The sequence below is a fragment of the Chinchilla lanigera genome, unplaced genomic scaffold (genome assembly GCF_000276665.1).
Source record: "Chinchilla lanigera isolate Chin_1 unplaced genomic scaffold, ChiLan1.0 scaffold00018, whole genome shotgun sequence".
Taxonomy (NCBI): Eukaryota; Metazoa; Chordata; class Mammalia; order Rodentia; family Chinchillidae; genus Chinchilla; species Chinchilla lanigera.
In genome coordinates this window covers 19,748,573-19,770,541 of record NW_004955419.1, presented here as the reverse complement: position 1 = coordinate 19,770,541, position 21,969 = coordinate 19,748,573, and the positions used below count along the sequence as shown (strand labels likewise).

At 41.6% G+C, this 21,969-nt stretch overlaps 1 protein-coding gene across 10 annotated transcripts in view; it reads left to right on the top strand.

Annotated features, from left to right (window-relative positions):
* Positions 1-21,969, top strand: part of Znf462 (zinc finger protein 462) — a 140,758-nt gene that overhangs the window by 100,648 nt on the left and 18,141 nt on the right. For 8 of the 10 annotated variants that reach the window (XM_005382769.2, XM_005382765.2, XM_005382770.2 and 5 more), the window contains 3 exons: positions 4,729-4,996; positions 6,923-7,059; positions 16,519-16,742. In XM_005382769.2, coding sequence (XP_005382826.1) covers positions 4,729-4,996; positions 6,923-7,059; positions 16,519-16,742 — 629 coding nt within the window. Of the gene's footprint in view, positions 1-4,728; positions 4,997-6,922; positions 7,060-7,175; positions 7,512-16,518; positions 16,743-21,969 lie in introns of those variants that run through there. The other 2 variants (XM_013513246.1, XM_013513245.1) reach the window with 2 other exon arrangements.

The following is a 21,969-nucleotide window of genomic DNA, read 5'->3' as shown; positions in this document are numbered from 1 at the left end:
CTAAAATGGATTTTCTTGATATCCTTTCTCTTTCTCACTCCAGTCATCAAGTGCTACCAATTTTACCTTTTTCTCTCCTACCTCTTCATAGATGCTTCTATTAAAAATTATTTTTTGCATATTATCATGGTCGTGTGGGTATCTTTCTGAGATAGGAAGTTGCTTAAGGACAGGGATCAAGTCTTACTATCCCAGAACAGGTCTCCCTGTTAGATGCTCTGTAAATATTTGCTGACTGGCTGGGTGTGGTGGCCCATGCCTGTGATCCCAGCACTTGGGAAACTGAGACATGAGGATTCCTGTGAATTTGAGGCCAGCCTGGGCTACATAGTGAGTTCAAGACCAGGCTGAACTAAATAGCAAGACCCTGTCTTAAAAAAACAAAACAAACAGAAAATATTTGCTGAATGAATCGATGTAATGTAGTCATTTGCTCCATGGTCACCTCTAAAATTTGCTGGCCTGAAATTCTTTGTTTATTTTTTCCTGGTACTTGATTTACACTAACCATCAAGCTTGTCCTCTAAGTCTGCACAAAAATCTAGCTCAGATATAATTGAGTGTGGTTGCTGGCACTGGGATATTTTTCCCAACCCTCCTCTCCCCTCACTGCCTCTCAGCAGAGCTACAGAAAATTGAGAATTGATCTCTGGTATGGCTTCCTTTTTGTATCACTCAGTGTGCAAGAGGTGCTGTCCTCCGCGACACAATTTACTGCCCAATTGATTTTTACTCTTCCTTGTGTCTTCCTTAATCCTACAGTAGTTAAATTCTCCCGTTACTGTTCATTTGTTCCCTGTGCCTCTTTCAGTCCTTCAATCAATGGAATAAGTTTGCTAGACATGAGGAAGGCCTGTATTTTGATAACAATCAACTGCTCAGCTCCCTTCCCTAAGAGATCTGAGTTCTAGAAGGTGCTGTTCACATCTTCTTTGACCTCAAGCCCCCACAGCCAGCACATGGCCTGGTGCAAAGACACTGGTAACTCAGGGTTGGGGACTCAGAGCTGTGGTACTTGGGAAAGCCTCATTCTGTCATGCGTACTGTTCCTCCAGAGTTCCATTTTCTTTCTTTTCATTTTGAAAGTCAGATTGCTTGTGACTGTTTCCACACTGGCTAATTTGCGCAGAAAAAAGGAAAAACACCAAAATGACAAAAAGAACCTTGAGGTTGATATTCACCTGTTTGCCTGGTATTCTGGGGATCTAGAATTAAATTTTCCATTTCTCCAGGAACACATTAATAAGTGAGAGGACTAGGAGAGCTCATTCAGAATCCAGCCCTTTCCTGCTATGAAATCCTGCCCTGTTCTAGAGACACCTAAAGCACTCATTTCCGTTTGCATTTGTGTACTTGTCCTCCCAGCCAAATCCCACCTGAATTTTAGAGCATCCTTATTTGACACCTTTGGTCTTTGCTGTGGGTGCCATTGCAGACACCGTTGGCCCTGCAGTTGATAAATGGCTTCCTGACTTGCTGTTGGGTACAGAATTTCCTCCTGAATCCCCATTCATGAGCTTCAGCTGCTATTTTTTCCCCATAGCCAGAAGTTCGTCTCTGCAAACACAGGAGTGTTTTTTACTTTTCTTTCTCTAAGCTCGGAATGAAAAAGTATAGTCCTAATGATGATTTTTAACTTATGTGACATGCCCTTCTGCTGACAATCTATTTGCCTTTCTAACCTGGGCAGAGATGACCCTCTTCCTGCTCTTGGGGCTGTGCTTCCTGAGCAAGCTTGAATTTTATGTTGCTTAGCAAGTAGGCTTTTTTAAGATCGGTGGAATCATACACACTCACGTCTTTGTCACTTTAGTGCCCAAAGTGCTAAAATCGTACATTATTCACAAACTCTAAGTGAGAGAGAAAGAGAGAGAGAGAGAGAGAGAAAGAGAGAGAGAGTATTTAGCATGCTGGCACCAGAAAGGAAGGAAAAAAGTGCTAAGAAAATCCATGGAGTTGTAACCTGGGCATTATTACAGATGTACCGTAAGTGGTGGGATTTGTTTCTTTTTGTAAATGCATCTGTTCATCTGATTTTAACCAGGAAGAAAAGAGGGGAGTTAGAACTTAGATACTTACAACTGTTCTTTTGCATTGCCATTGAAGAAGGATGATGAGTCTCTTGGAATGCTTTGCCCAAGACTCATATTTTTTTCTTCGAGTATTTCTATACCACATACATACTGGATCAAAATTTAGAATTAGTTTTTTTTTCAGATGGATGAAATTATCTGCCATAGACCCAGAGATAAGAAAAGTATGTTACCAAGGGTCTGCTCCTAGATGAATGCATGGGTTGAGCAGAGGTGGGTGGAAGGGAAGAGCAGACCCACTCAACTTGGCCTGTCATCTAACTAGGAGCCACGTAACCCTTCATAACTTTGCTGTGAAGAAATCGACGCTGTCAAGTGCTTGGTGTCTGAAGTGTGCAGCAGTATCCTTACAAACCCGTGCGAGACACTCCCTGAGGGGTGTGCCATGCCGCGGACCCAGTGCAGCCACTTACTGCAAAGTGGACCACTCCTTGGGTTATTTGCTTTGGCCTCTGGGTGGATTTGTGGATTGTGCACAGATCTCTAGCAGCAGAACCTGACTTTGGCTTGTTGGTTATAGAATTTCTATTCTGCAGAGCTGAGATTGCATGCCAGGACCAACACCAGCTAGAGGACCCAGGCTTTTCAGGGATGCTGGCCGGCTATGCTTAACCTGCAGCTCAGAGCTGTTCACAGGAGAGGCAGATGCACGCTGCCCTTCACTGTGCGTGCGTGTTAAGCAGAAACTTGTCTTAAGGGCTTAAATAGAAAACATCTCCGAACAATCCATGAAACGGTAAACAAAGCTGCTATTGAAAGAAAGAATGAAAAGTTGACGGTGGGATTATTATGAGCCTGAGTGGGTTCATCAGCAAGGGTAGAGCAATAAAGAAAAAGGAGCTAAAAGAACCGGGTGAAATGAATTCAGTGTGTCATTCCTTTCTTCCTTTGTCTTTAGTTTACACCTGGTAATGAACGCGTGGAAGCTTGGCGAGATTGTTCAAGTTTCCTTTTGTTTTGTGGATGTGTGTGTGTGGGGGGGTTGTTTACAGTTTCCATAGGGCTTTCCTCAGTTGTGAGGGCTGTGAATTGGTGGGGAGGGGGACGAAGAACAAGAGAAGAGCCTACATCCCTAGTTTGGAGTCAGGAGGAGGTGGCCCCACAATCAAGGAGGCTGCTCTGTCTTTGTTTTGCTTTTCCAGGAGGCCAGTGGGATGGATGGTCCCAGTTTCATCAAATACGGGTTTTACACAACCCTCCATGTCCTGCCTGGGGGAATCATGCTTTGGGAAATTAAGTGTCCGTCAAATCAGGAGGAGGCTTGTACAGTTTTGCTTCCCTTTCCCCCTTGCTTTCTGAATGGTTTAAGAAAAGAGCCCTTTGTTTTCTTTTCAAGGAAAGTTACACTGAAATTCTTCTGTGTGGTATTCACAGACCTCATCTGTGTTGCTCACAGGCAGCTGTGGGTTTTGTAGAACGCTGAATTCCGAACCTCCATATTCAAAGCAGGGTGTTGGGGAAAGGTCCAATACCTTTCTTTTATTCCCTCACTCCTCTCTCTTTTAATTTTTGTCTTATTTTATTTTCTCTCTCCCTACCATTTTCAGTGTAAAGGGCTCTGAACTCTCCCCTCCTCCCAGCCAGATCAGGTTTCTCTACCGCAAGCCATGGAGGCTCCTCGGGTTAAGATCTGTGTCTGTCATTTCCGACATTTTCCTCGGATTTGCAGACTTTAAAATACCTTTCAGAGAACTTGTTTGGAATTTCATTTTAATGGGATTTATGAATAAATCTCCATCTTAATGCTGACTAAGCTTTAAGCATCCATTCCAGGAGAACACCATTGGACTTTTATATTTTAAAATTTAAATCACTCGACTGTGAAGGCATAAAACATTTTTATATTTATGTGAATGCCGTGTGCTCGAACATTTCTGTTAAAGACTTGATTTGTAAAAAAAGTTTTGGTTAGTGTAAATGACTCTGGGCTGCAAAGGAGAAGCTATTGCATCACCCCTTCCCGTGCCTTGTAGACTCCTGGGTACACTGTGCGGGTTTATTTAGCTCACCTATGAGGACCGGTGTTTGGTGACAACTTGTTGCAACGCTGCAGTTTCCTTTAAATAAAGCAGTTTACTTTCTTCCTTTGCTTTGAAACCTTTAACCTCAAAATTTTATTTTTAAATACCATGAGCCCTCAAAGTCAGACGCAAAGAGGTGGCACTTCCTCCTTACATGGTTTCCCAGATCTGCATCATAGAATGTGAGCGAAGGTGAGAGATGGGATCACAGCCATCCACCTCAAAAAGAAAAAAATACAGCTAATCAGATGATGCTGGTCAAAGGGTGCAGACTTTCAGTTAGGGGAGAAGCAAGCACTGAGGGTCTAAGATACAGCAGGTGACTACAGTTAATAATACTGTATCGTGCACTTTAAATGTGCTAGAATCTTAAATGTCCTCACCAAACACCAAAAAAATGATAATCTTGGGAGGTAACGGATGTGTTAGTTAACTTGTAATCATTTCACTGTCGACGTCTGTCAGATCATCATGGTGTACACCTTAAATACGGACATTTTTAATTTGTCCAGTAAGCCTCAATGAGACTGAGGGGGGACGCCAACAGTGAGGGCCCTCAAGCAGCAACCTCTGTGACCTCTGCACCCCACGTCATTGTGCCCATCTCTCCACAGACTCATCCTACTCAGAGCCCCCAGATGTTCAGCAGCAGTTGAACCACTATCAGTCAGCTGCCCTGGCCAGAAACAATAGCCGAGTTAGCCCTGTGCCTCTTTCTGGAGCCGCTGCTGGCACTGAGCAGAAAACAGAAGCTGTTCTGCACTGCGAATTCTGTGAATTCTCCTCTGGCTACATCCAGAGCATTAGGCGCCATTATCGAGACAAGCACGGAGGAAAGAAGCTTTTCAAGTGCAAAGACTGCTCCTTTTATACAGGCTTTAAGTAAGTGGCGTGAAGAGCAACTGTGAGAAACAGTGGCTGCCCCTGCTCCACCCCTCACTGCATCCTTCCCTTATACTTTACTAGCTGGAGTGCAAGGAAAGCCATGCCCATGGGATGATGTGGAGGTTGGGTCGAGTCGTCATTAAAAGGAGGAAGGCTACTTTGGGATTTGTGGAAGGGATGAAGAGCTAAATCAGAGCAAATGGGCTCCCAAACAGTAGGAAATAGCAACAAGGAATTTTCCTGGCCTCTTGCATAGAAAAGTATTTTCCCTTCAGAGAAAACACACGCGCGCACACACACACACACACACACACACGTTTTATATACAGTATGTATATACTTGGAAAACAAAGTCAGGAGAAAAAATCCAGCAACGCTCACCTCTCTGCTGTTCTTGTGGGAAATTCTTCTTTAAGACTATAGTATTGAAAGAACCAGACTCAAGACCACAGCACTGCAGACTAGACTTGAGCCATCATAGACAGATTAATCCACATTCACCTTTGCTCCAGTGTAGGACAGAATTGGTGACTTCTGTGAAAAAACATTAGTGCTTTCTACCATAGAATCTAAACTTCTCTTGTGATTTAATCTCACCTTATGAGATATCATTTAAGTTAGTGGTTGGAGGTGTAAAATGTGGAGCCTGACTGCCAGAGTTTGAATCCCAGTTTTGCCACTTGGTGGGTGTGTGACCTTAGAGATCAGTCACAGAACATCTCTGAGTCTCCATTTCCTTATCTGTGAACTAAGGATAACAATAATATCTACTTTATAGGGCCCTTATGCACAGTAAATGAATCAGGGTATCCTGAAGTGCTTAGAATAAACACTGACAAGCACTATATATTATAATAGATAGAAAGTTATGATACCATAACACCAGTACTACACTCCACATTTAAAACAATTATTATCTACTCCTGTTGCAATCAGGACCTGAACCTTAGACCATTTCAATACAGGCTTTGCACATAGAGGCAATAGAAACGATAGACTTCATGTCCCACAAGAAAGATGAAACCTTTCCCCAAACATCTGAGTTGCTGGGCTTTGATGGAAACTGTGAGGTCTCTGACTATTAATTTGGTCCAGTTACTTTTCAGATGAATATGTTTGTAATTTAGAACAGAGAACAGGCTAAACGACACAATGACCAGGTTCACTTCCAGTGTGCATATCTCTCTAGAGAAAAGCACAGGATCTGACAAGCAGGGGTCCTTGCCCGTTAAATTCTTGGTTTGATCCATTTTTATGAGACATGTATGGGTTTGTAAATGCTGAGGATTTGGAGAGCAAGGAGATAGAGGTGACAGGACCCTGAAGCTAGTGCAGCTGTGTGAACTGACTCTACCTGCTCGTCAGTCACCATGACCTAAACAACTTGTTCTCTTTTTATCCGAGAAGACTCATGTAGGGAGTTTGTAAAACAGCCAAGCTTTAAAGTTTGCAGGCGTGGGTGCACACCTGTAATCCCAGCACTTGGGCGGCAGAGGCAGGAAAATCGCTACCAGTTCGAGGCCAGCCTGGGCTACATAGTAAGTTCAAAGCCAGCCTGAACTGCATAGCAAGACCTTGTCTCAAAAACAAAGCAAAACAAAATCAAATCAAATAATCCTTCTCCGAGTGATGGGAAATATTCTTGTTGGGGATTTCCATGAAGGTGTTTAGGGACCATAATGTTTTCTAAATCAAACCCTGATCCCAGCCAACCGGCAAAATTTAAAAAAAAAAACATTGCCGCCATATTTGTGTGTTTGATTATTGCTTGAGTGACCAAGGAACTTGCTGATAACCTTATTTTTGGTCCCTCAAGCAAGAAAGTCATGCTTGTTGAGCTGTGGTGGTTCTGCTAGCAGGAGATATGTGAAAGAAATGACCTCTTGTCAAACTCACCTCCTGTCTCTTCAACCTCTCTCCTAGATCTGCTTTTACTATGCACGTGGAAGCCGGGCATTCGGCGGTTCCTGAGGAGGGCCCCAAAGATCTCCGCTGTCCTCTCTGCCTCTATCACACCAAATACAAGCGCAACATGATCGACCACATTGTGCTGCATCGAGGTAACCTTCTTCCTTTCTTCCTTTGGGTGCCAGTGGGAGGAACGCATAGTAGTATTCCAGACACTGTCTCGAGACCGCAACAGAACCACTTCAGCCTCGGTTCCTTGTTCTTCCAGGTAAGAAACCCTAGTGGTAAGCACCATGACAGCCCACAGAGTCAGAGCACCTCCCGCTGAAAAGGGATTCCTCCACGTGGAGGGAGGCAAAGGGAATGGATTCTGCAGTGAACACCTCCACAGGGCACATTCTGAATCCTCTGCCATCCAAACCATGTGTAGGATGTACCTAAGGAAGGAAGGAGAAAACTGTGGGTGAAGGCAAAAGTCACATTTGAAGAGCTACTGTATACACTTGTAAGCACTTATTTTGAGAAAGATCAAAACGACCTCTTCCAAAGCAAAATATGGAATTTCCCTTGAAATGGACAGAGAGAAAAAATTCTTGATGACTTTTTGTTTTTTTCCCCCGGTACCGGGAATCGAACTCATGACCTTGCACTTGCTGGGCAGGCGCTGTGCCGCTGAGCTAAATCCCCAGTCCGAGAGAAAGAATTCTTAAGAAGTAAAAGTGGGCTGATGCATAGTAGACAACCCACAGATTGAGCACTGAACTGAAATTCTGGTTCTGAATCCTATGCTATTTAACCTCTTACCTGTGGAGATGATTATACCCATGATGTAGTGGGTAAAGAACTGCTCCAGAAATGTTAGTTCCCACTACTCAATAGGATACTTCCCTGAAGTCTGCTTTGGGTTTTGTTTGTGTTGAATTTACTGTTGGCCAGTAAAAAACATTGCTAAACATCAAGGTGCTTTGGCATTGGAAGAAAAACAGAATGTGTTTATATGGGATCTGCTTTGTCCTGAAAAGATTCAAGCTGCAAGGAACTGGAGAAAGATTATTAGAATATCCATTGCCAGTCTTGCTTTCCATTTCCAACTACTGGTCTTTCCCTCTCCTCTTTGTTCCTTCCCTCCTTGTTTTCTTCCTCTTCCTTCCTGTCATACTTCCTTTGTTTTTAACCTTGGGTAGCTTTTCAACCTTTATCACAAAGACCTCAAAAGCAGTAAGTGGCCTCTGCTTTCCTGCTGAGATGTCCCTCCCTGTGAAATCTGGGTATTTGGAGGGCAATTTAAAGTATCTCATGTCTTCTCTGAGCTACTGCTTTTGTCCAGTACATTTTGTGACCTACGCCTATGCACTGCAGACTCCATAGAAGGCTCAACATTTAGCATCCTCCGGTTTCCCTCCTCCTTGTTGCACGCTAATGAGACGTGAGATTGTTGCTGGCTAGGATGTCTACCTGCAAGCTGGGAAGAGCAGCATAGCAACATTTAGGCGGGAATTCTTGGCCAGAGTGGTCCTGCCTGGTGTTCCGCCTCAGTCACCTGGCTTCCGGTCCCCCAGCCCATGTGTTGCTGTGGCTCTGTGCCCTGTCACAGCTTGGGTGGAGGCCAGGAGTGGCGGTGCTGGCAAGCAAGCAGGAACGATGAGTCTTCCATTTCTGTGGTTGGTTTCCTTCTTTCTCCATATTGCTGCCTGGTGTGCTCAGCGCTTGGAAGCCTAAGAAGCCCAGTGACTTTTCTGAGCTGAGAATTCAAGAAAGAGAAACAAAAAGATTAAGCAGTAAGCCCACGACCAAGGGCTGTTTACACATCCAGTCACTTCATCTTCCATCACTGGGAGCAACCACTGTTTTATGCATGCAAAACTGGAGGCTGAAGAAGACTTGGCGTTTTTTTATTTTCTTTTTGCCTTTTTGGTGTACGGTATTTATTTGTGGTCTCTTTCATTTTGTAAAAGATGTGAGGTAGCTTAAGGAAATTCCTGCAGAGCTCTAGGATTAAATACAAAGGAGAAAATTAAGACAAATGTGAAATAAAATGGAAGCAGTAGAGCCAGGCGTGGTGGCGCACGCCTGTAATCCCAACACTTGGGAGGATGAGGCAGGAGGATCGTTGTGAGTTCAAGAGCAGCCTCAGCTACAAAGTGAGCTCAAGGCCGGCCTGAACTGCATAGTGAGACCCTGTCTCAAAAAGACAAAAAAAAAAAAAAAGGCAGTAGAAAGTGCAACTCAGAGTATGAAAAAGATAGTCAAGAGCTTGGAGACCAAGTGGATATACAGTGGGCTGATATTCGTTAGTAGTGAGTTTCAGATTAGGCTCTGAGATTTCCACTGCCATAAGAGTGAAGAAAACAAAGTGTTGTCAGAAATTTTTCAGAAATACCGGACACTGACACCTGAAAGGAATTTCTATAGGCGAGTCCCTGAAAAGCACAATAGTTGCTACAGTGTATTTTCTACTTACCATAAATATAGTACAGGTTGAGTATCCTTTATCCACAATATTTGGGACCAGAATTATTTGTTTCAGATTTTGAAGTATCTACGTACACTTTATTCATCTAAGATGCACCAAAATCAACAACTTATTTGGACATCACAGTGGGTGTTGGAGGTCAGGTTTCAGATGTTCGCATTAGGGGTGCTCAAAAGCGTAGTAAGTTCCATAGAGCCAACAAGAGCTGGACTCACTTAACCAAGTCACCCAACTGTTCAGCAACAAAGTCCTGACTGCAACCTGTCTTTTGATTCTTTGTTCGCTCACAGTACTCGCCACTGGTTGTTTACAATCTCTTCTGTTTACTTACAGAGAGAATTTTCTAAGTATCTAAATACTGCCCTTGTGAAGGTCAGCGAACACCCACTTGAGGCTAACAGGAGCATTTGAAAATTAGTAACAACATTAGTAACAACAGCAGTGGATACTGTTTTGTGAATGTTTACTAGGTAATAGACAAAGTGCTAAGTGATTTACGCGGTGTCCTACAGAATTCTCAGCAGGCCCTGTGTGGTGAGCTCGAAAGTTCACAGAGGCGGAGCAATTTAGGCTTAAGGTCAAATGACTCCTAAGTAACCTAGCTGGGATCTGAACCCAGGTGTTTCTGACCCACCGCCCTTAGTTTTAATGGCAGTTCTCACCCTGGGGAAGGTGATGTCACCTTGGATGTTCCAGGGGCTGTGGCAGGTGGATTTGAGGCCAGAATTATCCGTGGTCCTGGAGGTCAGAGATGAGGACCACCAGTCCACAGACAGCAGAGAATTCCAGGACAGTGGAATCTGCCATCTATCCCAGCCTAGGTTTGGTGTCCTCTGCTCACAATGACAGCGCAGTGGGAAGCGGGTCTTCCCGTGTCAGGAGGCAGGATTGGATATCTGCTTTACAATTCTGGACTGGAGCAGATCTCGGAGGAAAAGATGTGGCTTGTTTTACACCTGTGTGCTTCCAGCTCTGAGTAAACATCTTTGGTCTCAGAGGTCTCCAGGACGCGATCTTTCTGAGGTCTTGGTTAATGAAAATACTTGGGGTGAAAGGCAGGAACAACTTCTGAACTGGCTCTGAGACAGAAGGACTGCTGGCAAGAATAATTTCCATCACTTCTTGTCCAAACATATTGATATATTTAAGTAGAGAGCAAAGGGAAGTGCTTCAGTTTCACTTGAAGGGAATCCGAATGAGAATAACCAAAGATTTGGGTTGGCTCTGGCAAAAGAGACGATGCTGTTGGTCCATACATTCAGCAAATGTTCATTATATGCTTATCCCATGCTCCATTGTGCTTGGTTTATGGTCACAAAGGGGTGTATAAGACCCAGAGCTGCCTCCTGGAGGAAATGAACAGGTGCATAGTACGTCCACGACAGTGAGTGACGAGTGTCTAGGAGTTATGTTTCTGTTCGGGTAGCAAAAGGTGGTACAGAAAGGTAGCCTTGCCTTTTCTTATCTTTCTTTTTTTTGGTTTTGGTTTTTCTCCGGTACCAGGAACCGAACTCACGACCTTGCGCTTGCCCGGCAGGCGCTTTGCCGCTGAGCTAAACCCCCAGCCCCCTTTTCTTATCTTTCGACGGCACACCAAACTTTGTGTCCATCTCCCTGCGACCTCATTCCCTGTGTGTCTCTCTGTGCCTTCTCTTCTTTGAAGAGCACCATTAAGTGAATTTACGGCCCTCCTTAATCCAGTATAACCTCATTTTAACTAGCTATACCTCCAGTGGCCTCATGTCCCAATAAAGACACATGCCAAAGTTTTAGGTGAATATATATTTGTGGGAGATACTATTCAACCCACTACTTGGGGGAAAGAATGCTTTTGCAAACCATTGAGGTCAGTGGAATCAAGACATGTTTACAGAACTGTATCACACTATTCTGGGTTCCAGAAAAGAATAGAGGGATACCAGAAAAGTATGTTCTGGCTAAATCATGGAGGGTTGGAAAGTAATGTAGACATTGGACTCAGGAGACAGACAGGAAGCCAGGAAAAGTTTTGATTAGATTGCCAGTGAAACACTGGTTAACTACAATTTAACAGAAGTTGAAGCAAGGGATTGGTAGACTCATACTTTTCAGGAATTATGGACTTAGGTCAGATCAGCATTTGGTAAGATTGGCCATGATTTGATGAGTTTCACTTAGAAAACAATGAAGCCCTGACACTTAAATTTCAAGGTGAATAATAGAACTTTTGGATTTTCTTTCATTTGAGCAACATTTGTTGAACAGTCGTTATGTGCTAGCTGTGTGTGTGTGCGCGCGCGTGTGTGTGTGTGTGTGTGTGTGTGTGTGTGTGTGTTCCTGGAAATTGAATCCAGGGCCATGCACATGCTAACTAGGTAACAGTGTTTTAAGTTCTAGAGGGGTTACAGCCGTAAAGAGTCAAACAAGGTTTGTGCACTGAAGGCATTTAACTTTAGGAAGGAAAAAGACAATAAACAAGAGAATAAGTAGTTTCATGAGCATATTTCTGTTCAGTTTATCACATTAAGGGCAAGATGCCTCATGCACAGCCTCGTCCGTGTATACCTTGCACCCCTAATATTGGGCCTAAAAAACTGGGCACAGATTGAAGTTTAAGGATGAAGCACAGCTTTGCCAAACATTTACACTGCGATTGCTAGCCGTGTAATCCCTGCTCCTGGTCTCCATTTGGCATGTTAATTTCATGTTTTTGCTTGCGGTGGGTACGCAAGTGCTAGCTATATCCAAACCTAGCAGGTAGAAGTGGAGAAGGGCAGGTCACTAATTTATCTAACCATATCATTTTTCTTTTGAGAAAAATATCTGCAGTGAGACTGCCCATCTTTTTCGTTTAGTAAAATTATATGCTTGGGACCAACTTTACCAAATACCTTTTTCTGTTAGAAATAGAGGTGCAGTTTGTTATGCACTCTGTTTTATTTTGTTTTTTGTTTTTCTTCCAGTACCAGGAATCGAACTCACAACCTTGCCCTTGCCAGGCAGGCACTGTGCTACTGAGCTAAATCCCCAGCTCCTGTTCCCCACTCTGTCTAGCTTGAGCATGGCAGCCTCGCTAATGTCACAGCTCAGTACTCATTACCAGCAGCTGCTTTGCTTGTATTTATGTGTCTACTTAAGGTTTTATTTTAGGATGATTAAAAAATTAATAATGCTGCTTTCTTGATGCCTTTTTTTTTTTAAATTTTTCAGCCTTTGTCACTTGTTTAAGAATAACTGATGAAGCTTTGCTTTGGCCCAAAAAGGGCCTCGCTTTCCTGGGTGGTAGTTGGTGCACCAGCTTTGTCTAAGTAGCTTTGCCTGCTTCTTTTTGATTTGGTGTGTTCTGGGGGAAAAAACCCTATGTGTTGTGGCTTGCCTCTCTGGAAGAATTTTTACTCAGTGATTTTGGACTCTGCAGTGATATGGTATTTTGTTGATTTGAAAAGAAGTGACCCCTCTGTCATTGCGATTCTGCAGATTTTTCTACTGAGCTCCCCACAGCTTCATGGGGTATACTTCTCAGCTCCTGAGACACCTTAGGACACTGGTGCTTCAGTGTGGCATTCCTTGAGTCTGGCCTCCTGGGTTTCATGTTCCACTGCAGCACCAGGCATCTTTTAAGTAAGAGATGAGAGACACAATCCATCTTACAGTCAAACTGGTGAAGTCATAATATTTTTGCAAGCCGTACTGGAAGCTGAGTCACAATGAGTGTGATTCAGGCCTTGATTTCGTACCCAAGGTAATTTTGAGAGGTGTGAAGTCAAGAAAGACCCACAGTTGTCACTGCCCCCACAGAAAAAAGCCCTCAGCACTGAGCTGCTGTAGCCAAGGCAGGACCTGGAAACGTTCCAGTCTTTAGCTTTGTGTCCTTCGCTTGCCTGGGTAATGAATAAACTCATTCAGAAAACACTATCGATCATTTGCCCACCTTTCAAAGTTTGTCTTTTATTTTTTATCATGGTTATCTCAGTTGTTTTTAGAAAGGAAGAAAGGTTAACCTTTTTCTGAAATTAATGTCATATTTAGTAAAATTCCCTACAAATGAGATACTCGGTATATGGCTAATGTCTTGGTTTGGAAATGAGAAGTCACATTTCTGAGTAAACAGGTGGGGAAATGACCTTTTAGCAGTTCCAGAAAGTACCTGAAATACGTTCAGAGGTAAATGTTTACTTTACAAACCTTTAGCTTTTTCCTATTTTAAAATATTACGTATAAAGGACGAGTACACTACAGACAGATGGGAAGCTCCCCGAGAGTTTCTTAGTACAGTGCAAGAGGCAGGCGCTAGCTGAGGTCAGATCTGTGCTCCCAGACTGCCAACCTGTGCTAAACTGGAGACGGGACTTTGGGGGAGTATCTTAATTGATCACTTCTCAGTTTCCACATCAATGAACTGGCGAAAGATATATATATATTTTTGTTTGTTTGTTTTGGTGGTACCAGGAATCGAACTCATGACCTTGTGCTTGGCAGGCAGGTGTTATGCTGCTGAGCTATATCCCCGTCTCTAAGACTGGTGAAAATAAAACTTACTTTATAGAGTATTATGAAGCTAAGAAGTCACCGTGAGGTGCAGAACACCTAACTGCTTCAAACAAGGCAGGCACTTCATAAATTATAGTGGGCGTTACTTCTTATTATTATTATTACTATTATTATTATAACTCCAGGGCTTTATTCTGAGTATTCATGACTCTGCATAAAGTTCACTTAGATACACATAATGAAATTGGAAACTGTAAAGAAAACTAACCGACGTGGTAGAGGAATTGCAAAGAGACCCATGAAAATAGTTTGAAAGAGCTGATTATTTACAATGGGAAGTGAAGACAGAGAGGGAGAGAACGATTGTCTTAGCATGTTTGGGGCACCATTATGTGGAAAGGTGTACCCAACTGATCTCCATCTCCACTGAGGTCTACAAAACCAAGGCAGGCAGGACAGACCAGAGCTGAAGAATACATGAGAAAGCGGTAGAGACGACACAGTGTAACTTAGGAACCACAGAGCCCAAGGGTAAGTGCGGCCTCGAGGAAGGAAGCTGCCAAGAGAGCTCAGCTTCCTATGAATTGTACACCCTGCTGTGCAGCCTGACCCCTGGTGCCCGCTGCTGGGCCCCATGTCCTGCCATGTCACCACCTTGCTCATGGGTCATGCCAGCCACTGCGGAGCAGTGGGAGGTCATCGTAGGTCTCACCTGGGCTCACTCTTGCCTTCTGAGCGCACATTAGTCTGCAAGCATTTTTGGTGGTCACTCGCAGGGAGGAGGAGCTAGCATCTAGTGCATGGAGACCAGGATGCTGATGATTCTACAATGCCCAGGCCAGCTTCCTAGTACAAAAATTGTCCAGCCCCAAAATGTCAATCACACTGCTGTCCAGAAACCCCGAGTTAGAGTAATAGTCTGTGCTAGCACAGGTTCCTTAGGACTCACTGCTTTACGCCAAAGCATTTTTTCCTTCATTACACCAAACCGTGGAACTGAGTGGTTAGAAGACTGTTAAGTATTTGCTATTCTAAGAAATGTGTGGATTACATTATAATGATGTGTTTCTTTGCTGTCTGCTCTACTTTGGTTTAAAAATATTTGTATTTCTAAATAAGCAACTGAGTCTTTGTATAGGGAAAATAACATATGCATTAGAGCTTCGGGGTGTGTGGTGCAGACACCAACCTCCACGCTTGCTCTGCCCAGCATTTTGCTAGCCAATTAATTGCTGCATTGAAGGACTCCCAAGGCAGTGAGTGCCCTGAAGTTAGACTGTGGGGAGGCTAAGGCATGACGTTGGGTGGGAAAATTTCCCGGGGCCTGAGTACAGGCCAACAACAAAGGGAGGACGTACCGGAGAAGCCAGTCACATCAGCGCACAAAATACTGATGTTCTGGAAACATTGCTGTTCAGCGGCTCTGGGAATAAATCATGCTTTCTTGACTTAATAATACATTGCTGTTTCTAAATAATATAAGTATATGTTGTGTGCGTCCATTTGTAAACTTTCGGAGTCTTCTAAATTCCAGACACAGCATGAAAACACACACTATATTTGATTCTTGCATAAATAGCACAGATTTTAATTTTATCCCAGTTCTGGATATCTGGCGCATGTGCTGATACTCTGGGCAGACTGGTGTGAAATTTAATTTGAGCAGTTAAACACAAGGGTGAGAGAGTGCAAAATAAACAAGCACACGCATTTCCAGCCCTACAGCATTTGGTATGTTAACAGGAAAAACACCCAAATCCTCACTCTCTAGTTTCTTCCCATTGTGACAGTCAGATCAAGGATGGTCTGAAAAGGCGAGATCTTCTGTGTCTCCCCAGGACCTCTACTTCCCCTGGATGTTGCCTGCAGCCATTTCTTTTGTGAGCTCATTGTAGTTAGAGTTTTAGTGAAAGAAACTTTATTTTTCTGGTTTGCTATTAGATTAGAGATCCTCTTGGTTTTAGAATAGAAGAGTCACCTTGTGAACATCTTAAAAGGAGAAATGAGAGAGGGATTGTAAATACTGACAATAATGGATCTGCCGTGCGGTAGACCTGGTTCACATCTCAGCTTTGCCAGTGACGTTGCCTGAGCTTTGGAGAATTACTGGAATATGCTCTTCCTCATTTTACTTACTGTGAAAATAGGAACGATGCCAGCCTCACGGAGGAGTTGGGAGGGAGGTGCTGATACAGTGGTGGCACATAGGTCCCCAAGTAATATCTGTTTCCTCTCCTCTTCCGGAAATCCATAGGTCCAGTCTCAGGAACATTTGCTGAGTGAGAAGGGCACGCTAATGGCTGTTATCCGTAACCATTACAGTTGGTAAAAATGGCAGCCATTCCCATTCCTGCCCTCACCTCAGCCACACCCACTGAGGGATTATGGAGCAGCTTTCAGCCGGCCCCACCTTTATTGATAGGTCATTTTGGGTGTTTAGTATATACAGAACCTTGGTCTTCAAAACACCACTTATACCAGAGAAATCTGTTGACTGGGGGGGTTGAGGCGGGCAGTGCGTATGTGTGCAGACCACAGACCCAGACCCATGTGAAGTAGCAAAATTGATGGGGTGAGTTTCTTACATTCCAGAAAAAAAAAAAAAAAAAAAAAAATCTGCTTGCCATCAGTAAAAATGCCCATCTTTCCATTCAATTTGTCTCCACAGAAGAGCGAGTTGTCCCCATTGAAGTGTGCCGTTCCAAACTATCAAAATACTTGCAGGGAGTAGTTTTCCGCTGTGATAAGTGTACCTTCACCTGCTCCAGTGACGAGAGCCTCCAGCAACACATAGAAAAGCACAATGAACTGAAACCTTACAAATGCCAGCTCTGCTACTATGAGACCAAGCACACGGAGGAACTGGACAGTCACCTTCGGGATGAGCATAAGGTACTTGCCCAGAACTTCCTGTCTCCCACCCTCAGCACTCCAGTGGGGAGGGGTCCAACGGAGAGACAGGTGAATTTTGTCATACCCACTGTGTACAAGACAGAGACATGCACTAAAATAATTATTGAGGTGAAGCTCAGTTTTTTGATAATAAAAGAAAGCTGAGGTCATTTTAGAGAACTATAAAACACAGGAGGAAAGGTGAATCACCCATATCCCAAATCTAACTGCTTGACATTTTTGGTCTCTTTTTTATACCCATTTTCCATTGTGTTACACAATCCTGAGTATACTGTACAAAAAATATTGTATCTTGACTTTATAAAAAATTCCTGACAAGAGTATTTTTCTATATTGTTCTAAACACCTTGTCACAAAGGTTGGCAAATTCCTCTAAGGGCCACAGAGTAAATATTTTAGATTTTACAGGGCATTTGTGGCATCAGCAGCAACTGCTCAAATCCGCCATTATAGCAAGAAGGGAACAGCCATATGTGATACATAAATGCATGAACGTGGCTGTGTTCCATTAGAACTTTATTTACAAAAATAAGCTACAGTCTGTGGGCCCATAGTTGCTGACCCCTATTTGTCTGATAGATCACCATGTCCCTCAGTCAAGTAGGTTGATTCCAACATCTCGTGAACTAGAAAGAGATTCAAAGGCATCACCATGTATATCTGAACATTACAAAGATTGTAAAATATGTTTTATTTAGGGAAGATAATTGAGTTTTTAAAAGATAGGCATGAAATAGAAGGTTTATGAAAAACATTATCTTCCAAAGGTTTTTGAGCAGAGGATCAAATTTATGCAGAACAGCTTCTTTACTCTGCACAGGGTCTACCTGGCATATCATGAACCAACATGGTCATTTCTGGTTGGAGGTTTTGCCCTGACTACAAGAGGAGCTCTGATGAGTATTTGCTTGATGAAAATACAGTGGTGCTTCAGTTCATGAACTTGATTCTTTCCACAATTCTGGTCCCAAACCAAATGAGAAGAAAACTGAATCAGATTAAACGATTACATTCAGTGTGGACCTTATGGGGAAATTTGATTCAATTCTTATCCAGTTTAGTTTGCAACCAGAATCATGGAGAGAACTGAGCTCCTGAACTGAGGCACCACTTTAGTTTATTGAAGTCCTTTCTGATGAGCTGAGTCCAACACGTCTACCAAGTGCTCACTTAAGATGCAGCGAAAAGCCATTCTGATGCGGTTTCCGTTTTCTTTGCTTTGTATCCTTATTAGCAGAAAGGTGGCTCTTCTTTTCTAGCCACACAAACCTAGGTTATAAAGATTTTAGTCGGAATCATCTAGACCTAAGAGTTGGAGTTTCTGTATGGATTGTTGAGACAGGATACGGAGTTTTGTCTCTTGTCCACAATTCAGTGGTTTTATGTCAACTTTACTGTTTTGGAATGTAATGAGTTTCCAGTGCCTAGCACACCAAAGGAGGGAGGAAGGCCTGAACTGCGCCATTTAAAACTTTCAATACCTTTTCTTTTTTTTGTTTGTTTGTTTTTTTGTTTTTTTTTTTTTTTTTTTTTTCTCCGGTACCAGGAACCGAACTCATGACCTTATGCTTGCCAGGCAGGCGCTTTGCCGCTGAGCTAAATCCCCAGCCCCTTCAATATCTTTTCTAATTCATACTTCCTGAGCATTTCTCACCCAGACTTAAGGGGAAATCATTTGTTTCACATTGAGCTTTCTATATTTCTTTACACATATTTATGTAACCAGCTTTTCATTATAGTATTAAAACCTTCAAGTGATTATTTTGGGGCACAGCAAATCAAGAAGATAAATTCTTCCCCAGTTGCTGTCCTGGGGGAAGTAGCTTATAAGTCACTGGAGAAATACAGAGTGTGTTAAAAACCATAACACACACAGAACCACAGGCTTCCTGAGCTGCAGGTGGAACAGTGAGGCTTTAGGACGTGGGGCAGGGAAATAGTTTGCTCTGAAAAGTCAGGGTTAACTTTAGAACTTTTAGAGACAAAAAAGACCTAGGTTTTAATGCTATCTCCATAGTTTGTTGTACCTGCTTTGGAAAGTTACTTACATTTGTAGTTCTGTTTGTTTTCTGATTTGTAAATGGTAATTGCTACCCCATTGTCAGAAGTTTTATAAGATCAGATGAAGTCCTTGTATCTCCAGTGGTTGAAAATTCAATATCTTCCACAGAATATCTGTGAATTGAATTGTGCTCAAATATAACAATAGTTATACCCCTTGGAAAGGCACTTATGTTCTCAAAGACCTGGAATATATTATAAAATCACCAATTATCTGCATTTTAGACAGCCTTGGATGTTATATTTTTAGTACATCTTACGTTCTTTTTCTCATGGTTGACTAGTTTATTCTACTGAACACCTAATCGAAGCAAAAGAATTGCCATTTCAACATGCCTAATGATTTTCATCTTTGTCTCAATTATTACTAAGTTTATGAGACTCGTGCTTATTACTTTAGCAACACTTTCCTTTTCTCATTTTCTATTCCTTTTTTTCCTAGATAATGAGTGCAAAGTGCAATTAGATTTTTTAAATAGTTGTCCAGACATTTATTTTATAAGTAAAGATAGCCGTGCTAATGAAACTGAAGTTTTAGCTGATAGGCAGTGGCATTATGCACTAACTGAAAATGGTAATTCATTAGGGTGAACTGTACGCAAAAGTCTGATTGCAGCATTCATAGACGCATGGGGTGTCAATGTACCAAAGAGAAGTTTGCTGAGAATTCAAATATAAAAGTCAAGGATTGCAAGGCAAAAGACAAAGAATTAAAAGTCTATATACAAGGATGGCTGGGCTAGATGTATTGCTGATGTCTGTGGTTTATTGAAAGGAACGGTCAGTGCTTAAAATTTTCTTTTTTCTTGACCAGTTTTGCACGCTTGAATCTGGTAATCAGAATGACAGATCTGAAAAACAACAATATGCAGTATAAGAACCATTGTTGAACTCCTACCATCTTGTATGGTGAAGCTCTGCATCATTTCCATTTTTTTTTTTATTACTTGTTACTGTCTTTGATGGTTTGATCAATCTTACATTCTTATGTCTGGTGGACTGAGCAACTTTGCTGAAGATAACAGTATATAAGGTAGCAACCATTGTTAATTCCTATCATTTTGTTTTGAGGTCATGTATTGTTTTTGTTGTTTTTGTGTTATTTTGATTTTGTCTTTAGTGTCATTTTGTTAGTTTTCTTAATTTTTAAAATCATAAAAAAGTAAAAAAGAAGAATTAGAAAGGAAAAAATATAACCAGTTTTATCTACAGACAGTATAATCTTGGCAACTAGAAAATCTTAATGAATCTGTGAGAAGCTGCTAGAACATTAGTGACTTTAGCAAGGTTGCAGAATATAAAATCAATATACAAAAATATAATTATATGTGTATATATATAGATATAGATATATTTTGTTTTGGAGACAGGGTCTCACTGTGCAGTTCAGGCTGGCCTTGAGCTCTCTTTGTAGCCCTGGCTGGTTTTGAACTCACAGCAATCCGCCTCAGTATGTATTGTTATATACTAGTAGTGGGGAATCTGAAAATGAATGCAAAGTAACATCAAAAAAAATATATACTTAAGAATAAATTTAACCCAAGAACTACCAAAGCTACAATGAAAACTACAAACAGTTGCTAAGGAAAATTTGCAAAACTAAATTATTATAACATATACCATCTTCATGGATTATAAATTTTAACACTGATAATTCTTCCCAAACTGATCTACAGATCCAACATAAACTCTGTCCAAAACTCAGAAAGGTTTTTTGGCACAAATTGACAGGCTGATCCTAAAAATTATATGGATATACAAAAGATCTATAATAGTCTAAACAGGATAGAAAAAAGAAAAAAAATTGGAGGGCTCACCCTTCTTGCTTTCAAAACTTACTATAAAGCTACAGTAACTGGAAGTGTACGGTATTGTCATAAAAACAGGTGAAGCATAAGAGAAAGCCTACTGCAATATGTGAAGTCAGTTGATTGTTATAAAAGGTGATAAGAAGCAGTGTTTTTTTTTTCAGAATTGGTACTGGAACAGTTGGATTTACACATGCAAATTGTGAGCCTTGATGCTTACAACCACTCAGCACAAAAATCCAATCAAAATGTATCATATGTGTAACCCGACACTTCTATAAAAATGTGATAGCGAGTTGAGAAATTCTTAGATATGACACAAAATATATGGACATTCAAAGAAAAAAATTTTTTAAAAGAAAAAAAATTTAATAAATTGGGTGTCACCAAATTAAATTTTGTTCTTTAAAAGACACCATAATGAAAATGAAAAAGCAAGCAACAGAAAAAAAGCAAATATTTGCAAGTAATTGTGTAAGAAAGGACTTTGATCAAAATGTACCAAGAATTCTTACAACTCATAATGAGAAGATGAGCAACTCAATTAAAAATGAACAAAAGATATGAATAGATTCTTTACCAAAGATGTTATAGACATGGTAAATGAAGACATAAGATGTTAAACATGATTTGCCAGTGGAAAAATAGAAAATTAAGGCAACAGTAATATTTTATTATTGTATCCTATTGAATGACAAAAATTAAGAAAGTACCAAAATAGTAAGAGTGTATGAAACTAGAAATCTCATACATTGCTGCTGGTAGTGTAAAATGGAATGATCACTTTGAGTTTAAAAATCAAACGTATACTTAGCATCTGACCAGCAATCCTACTCTAGTGGTGATAAGCAAAGTGTGGTGTACTATACCTATCCAGTGGAGTGCCACTCATCAGTGAAAAAGGTTATACTACAGCGGTACCTCAGTTCACAAACTCAATTCTCTCCCTGATTCTGATTGCAAATCGAACTGGATGAGAACTGAATCAAATTTCCCTATAAGGTCAACACTCAACCTGACCATTGAATTTTATTCAGTTCTTGTCCACCTCGATTTGCAACTAGAATTGTGGAAAGAATCAAGCTCGTGAGCCGAGATACCACTCCATGACATTTCACAATGTGGATGAATCTCAAATCATGTTAGGTGGTCAGAAGCGAGACTCAAAAGGCTGTGCTTCTGTTTACATGAAACTTCTAGAGAATTCAAAATTATAGAAATAGAAAGCAGCTCAAAGGTCAGCAGCAAGAATTGATTACAAAAGATATGAAGAAACTTCTCAGACTGCTGAAAGTGTATTAATGTATAAATTCATTAAATATCGTTGAGTGATTCAC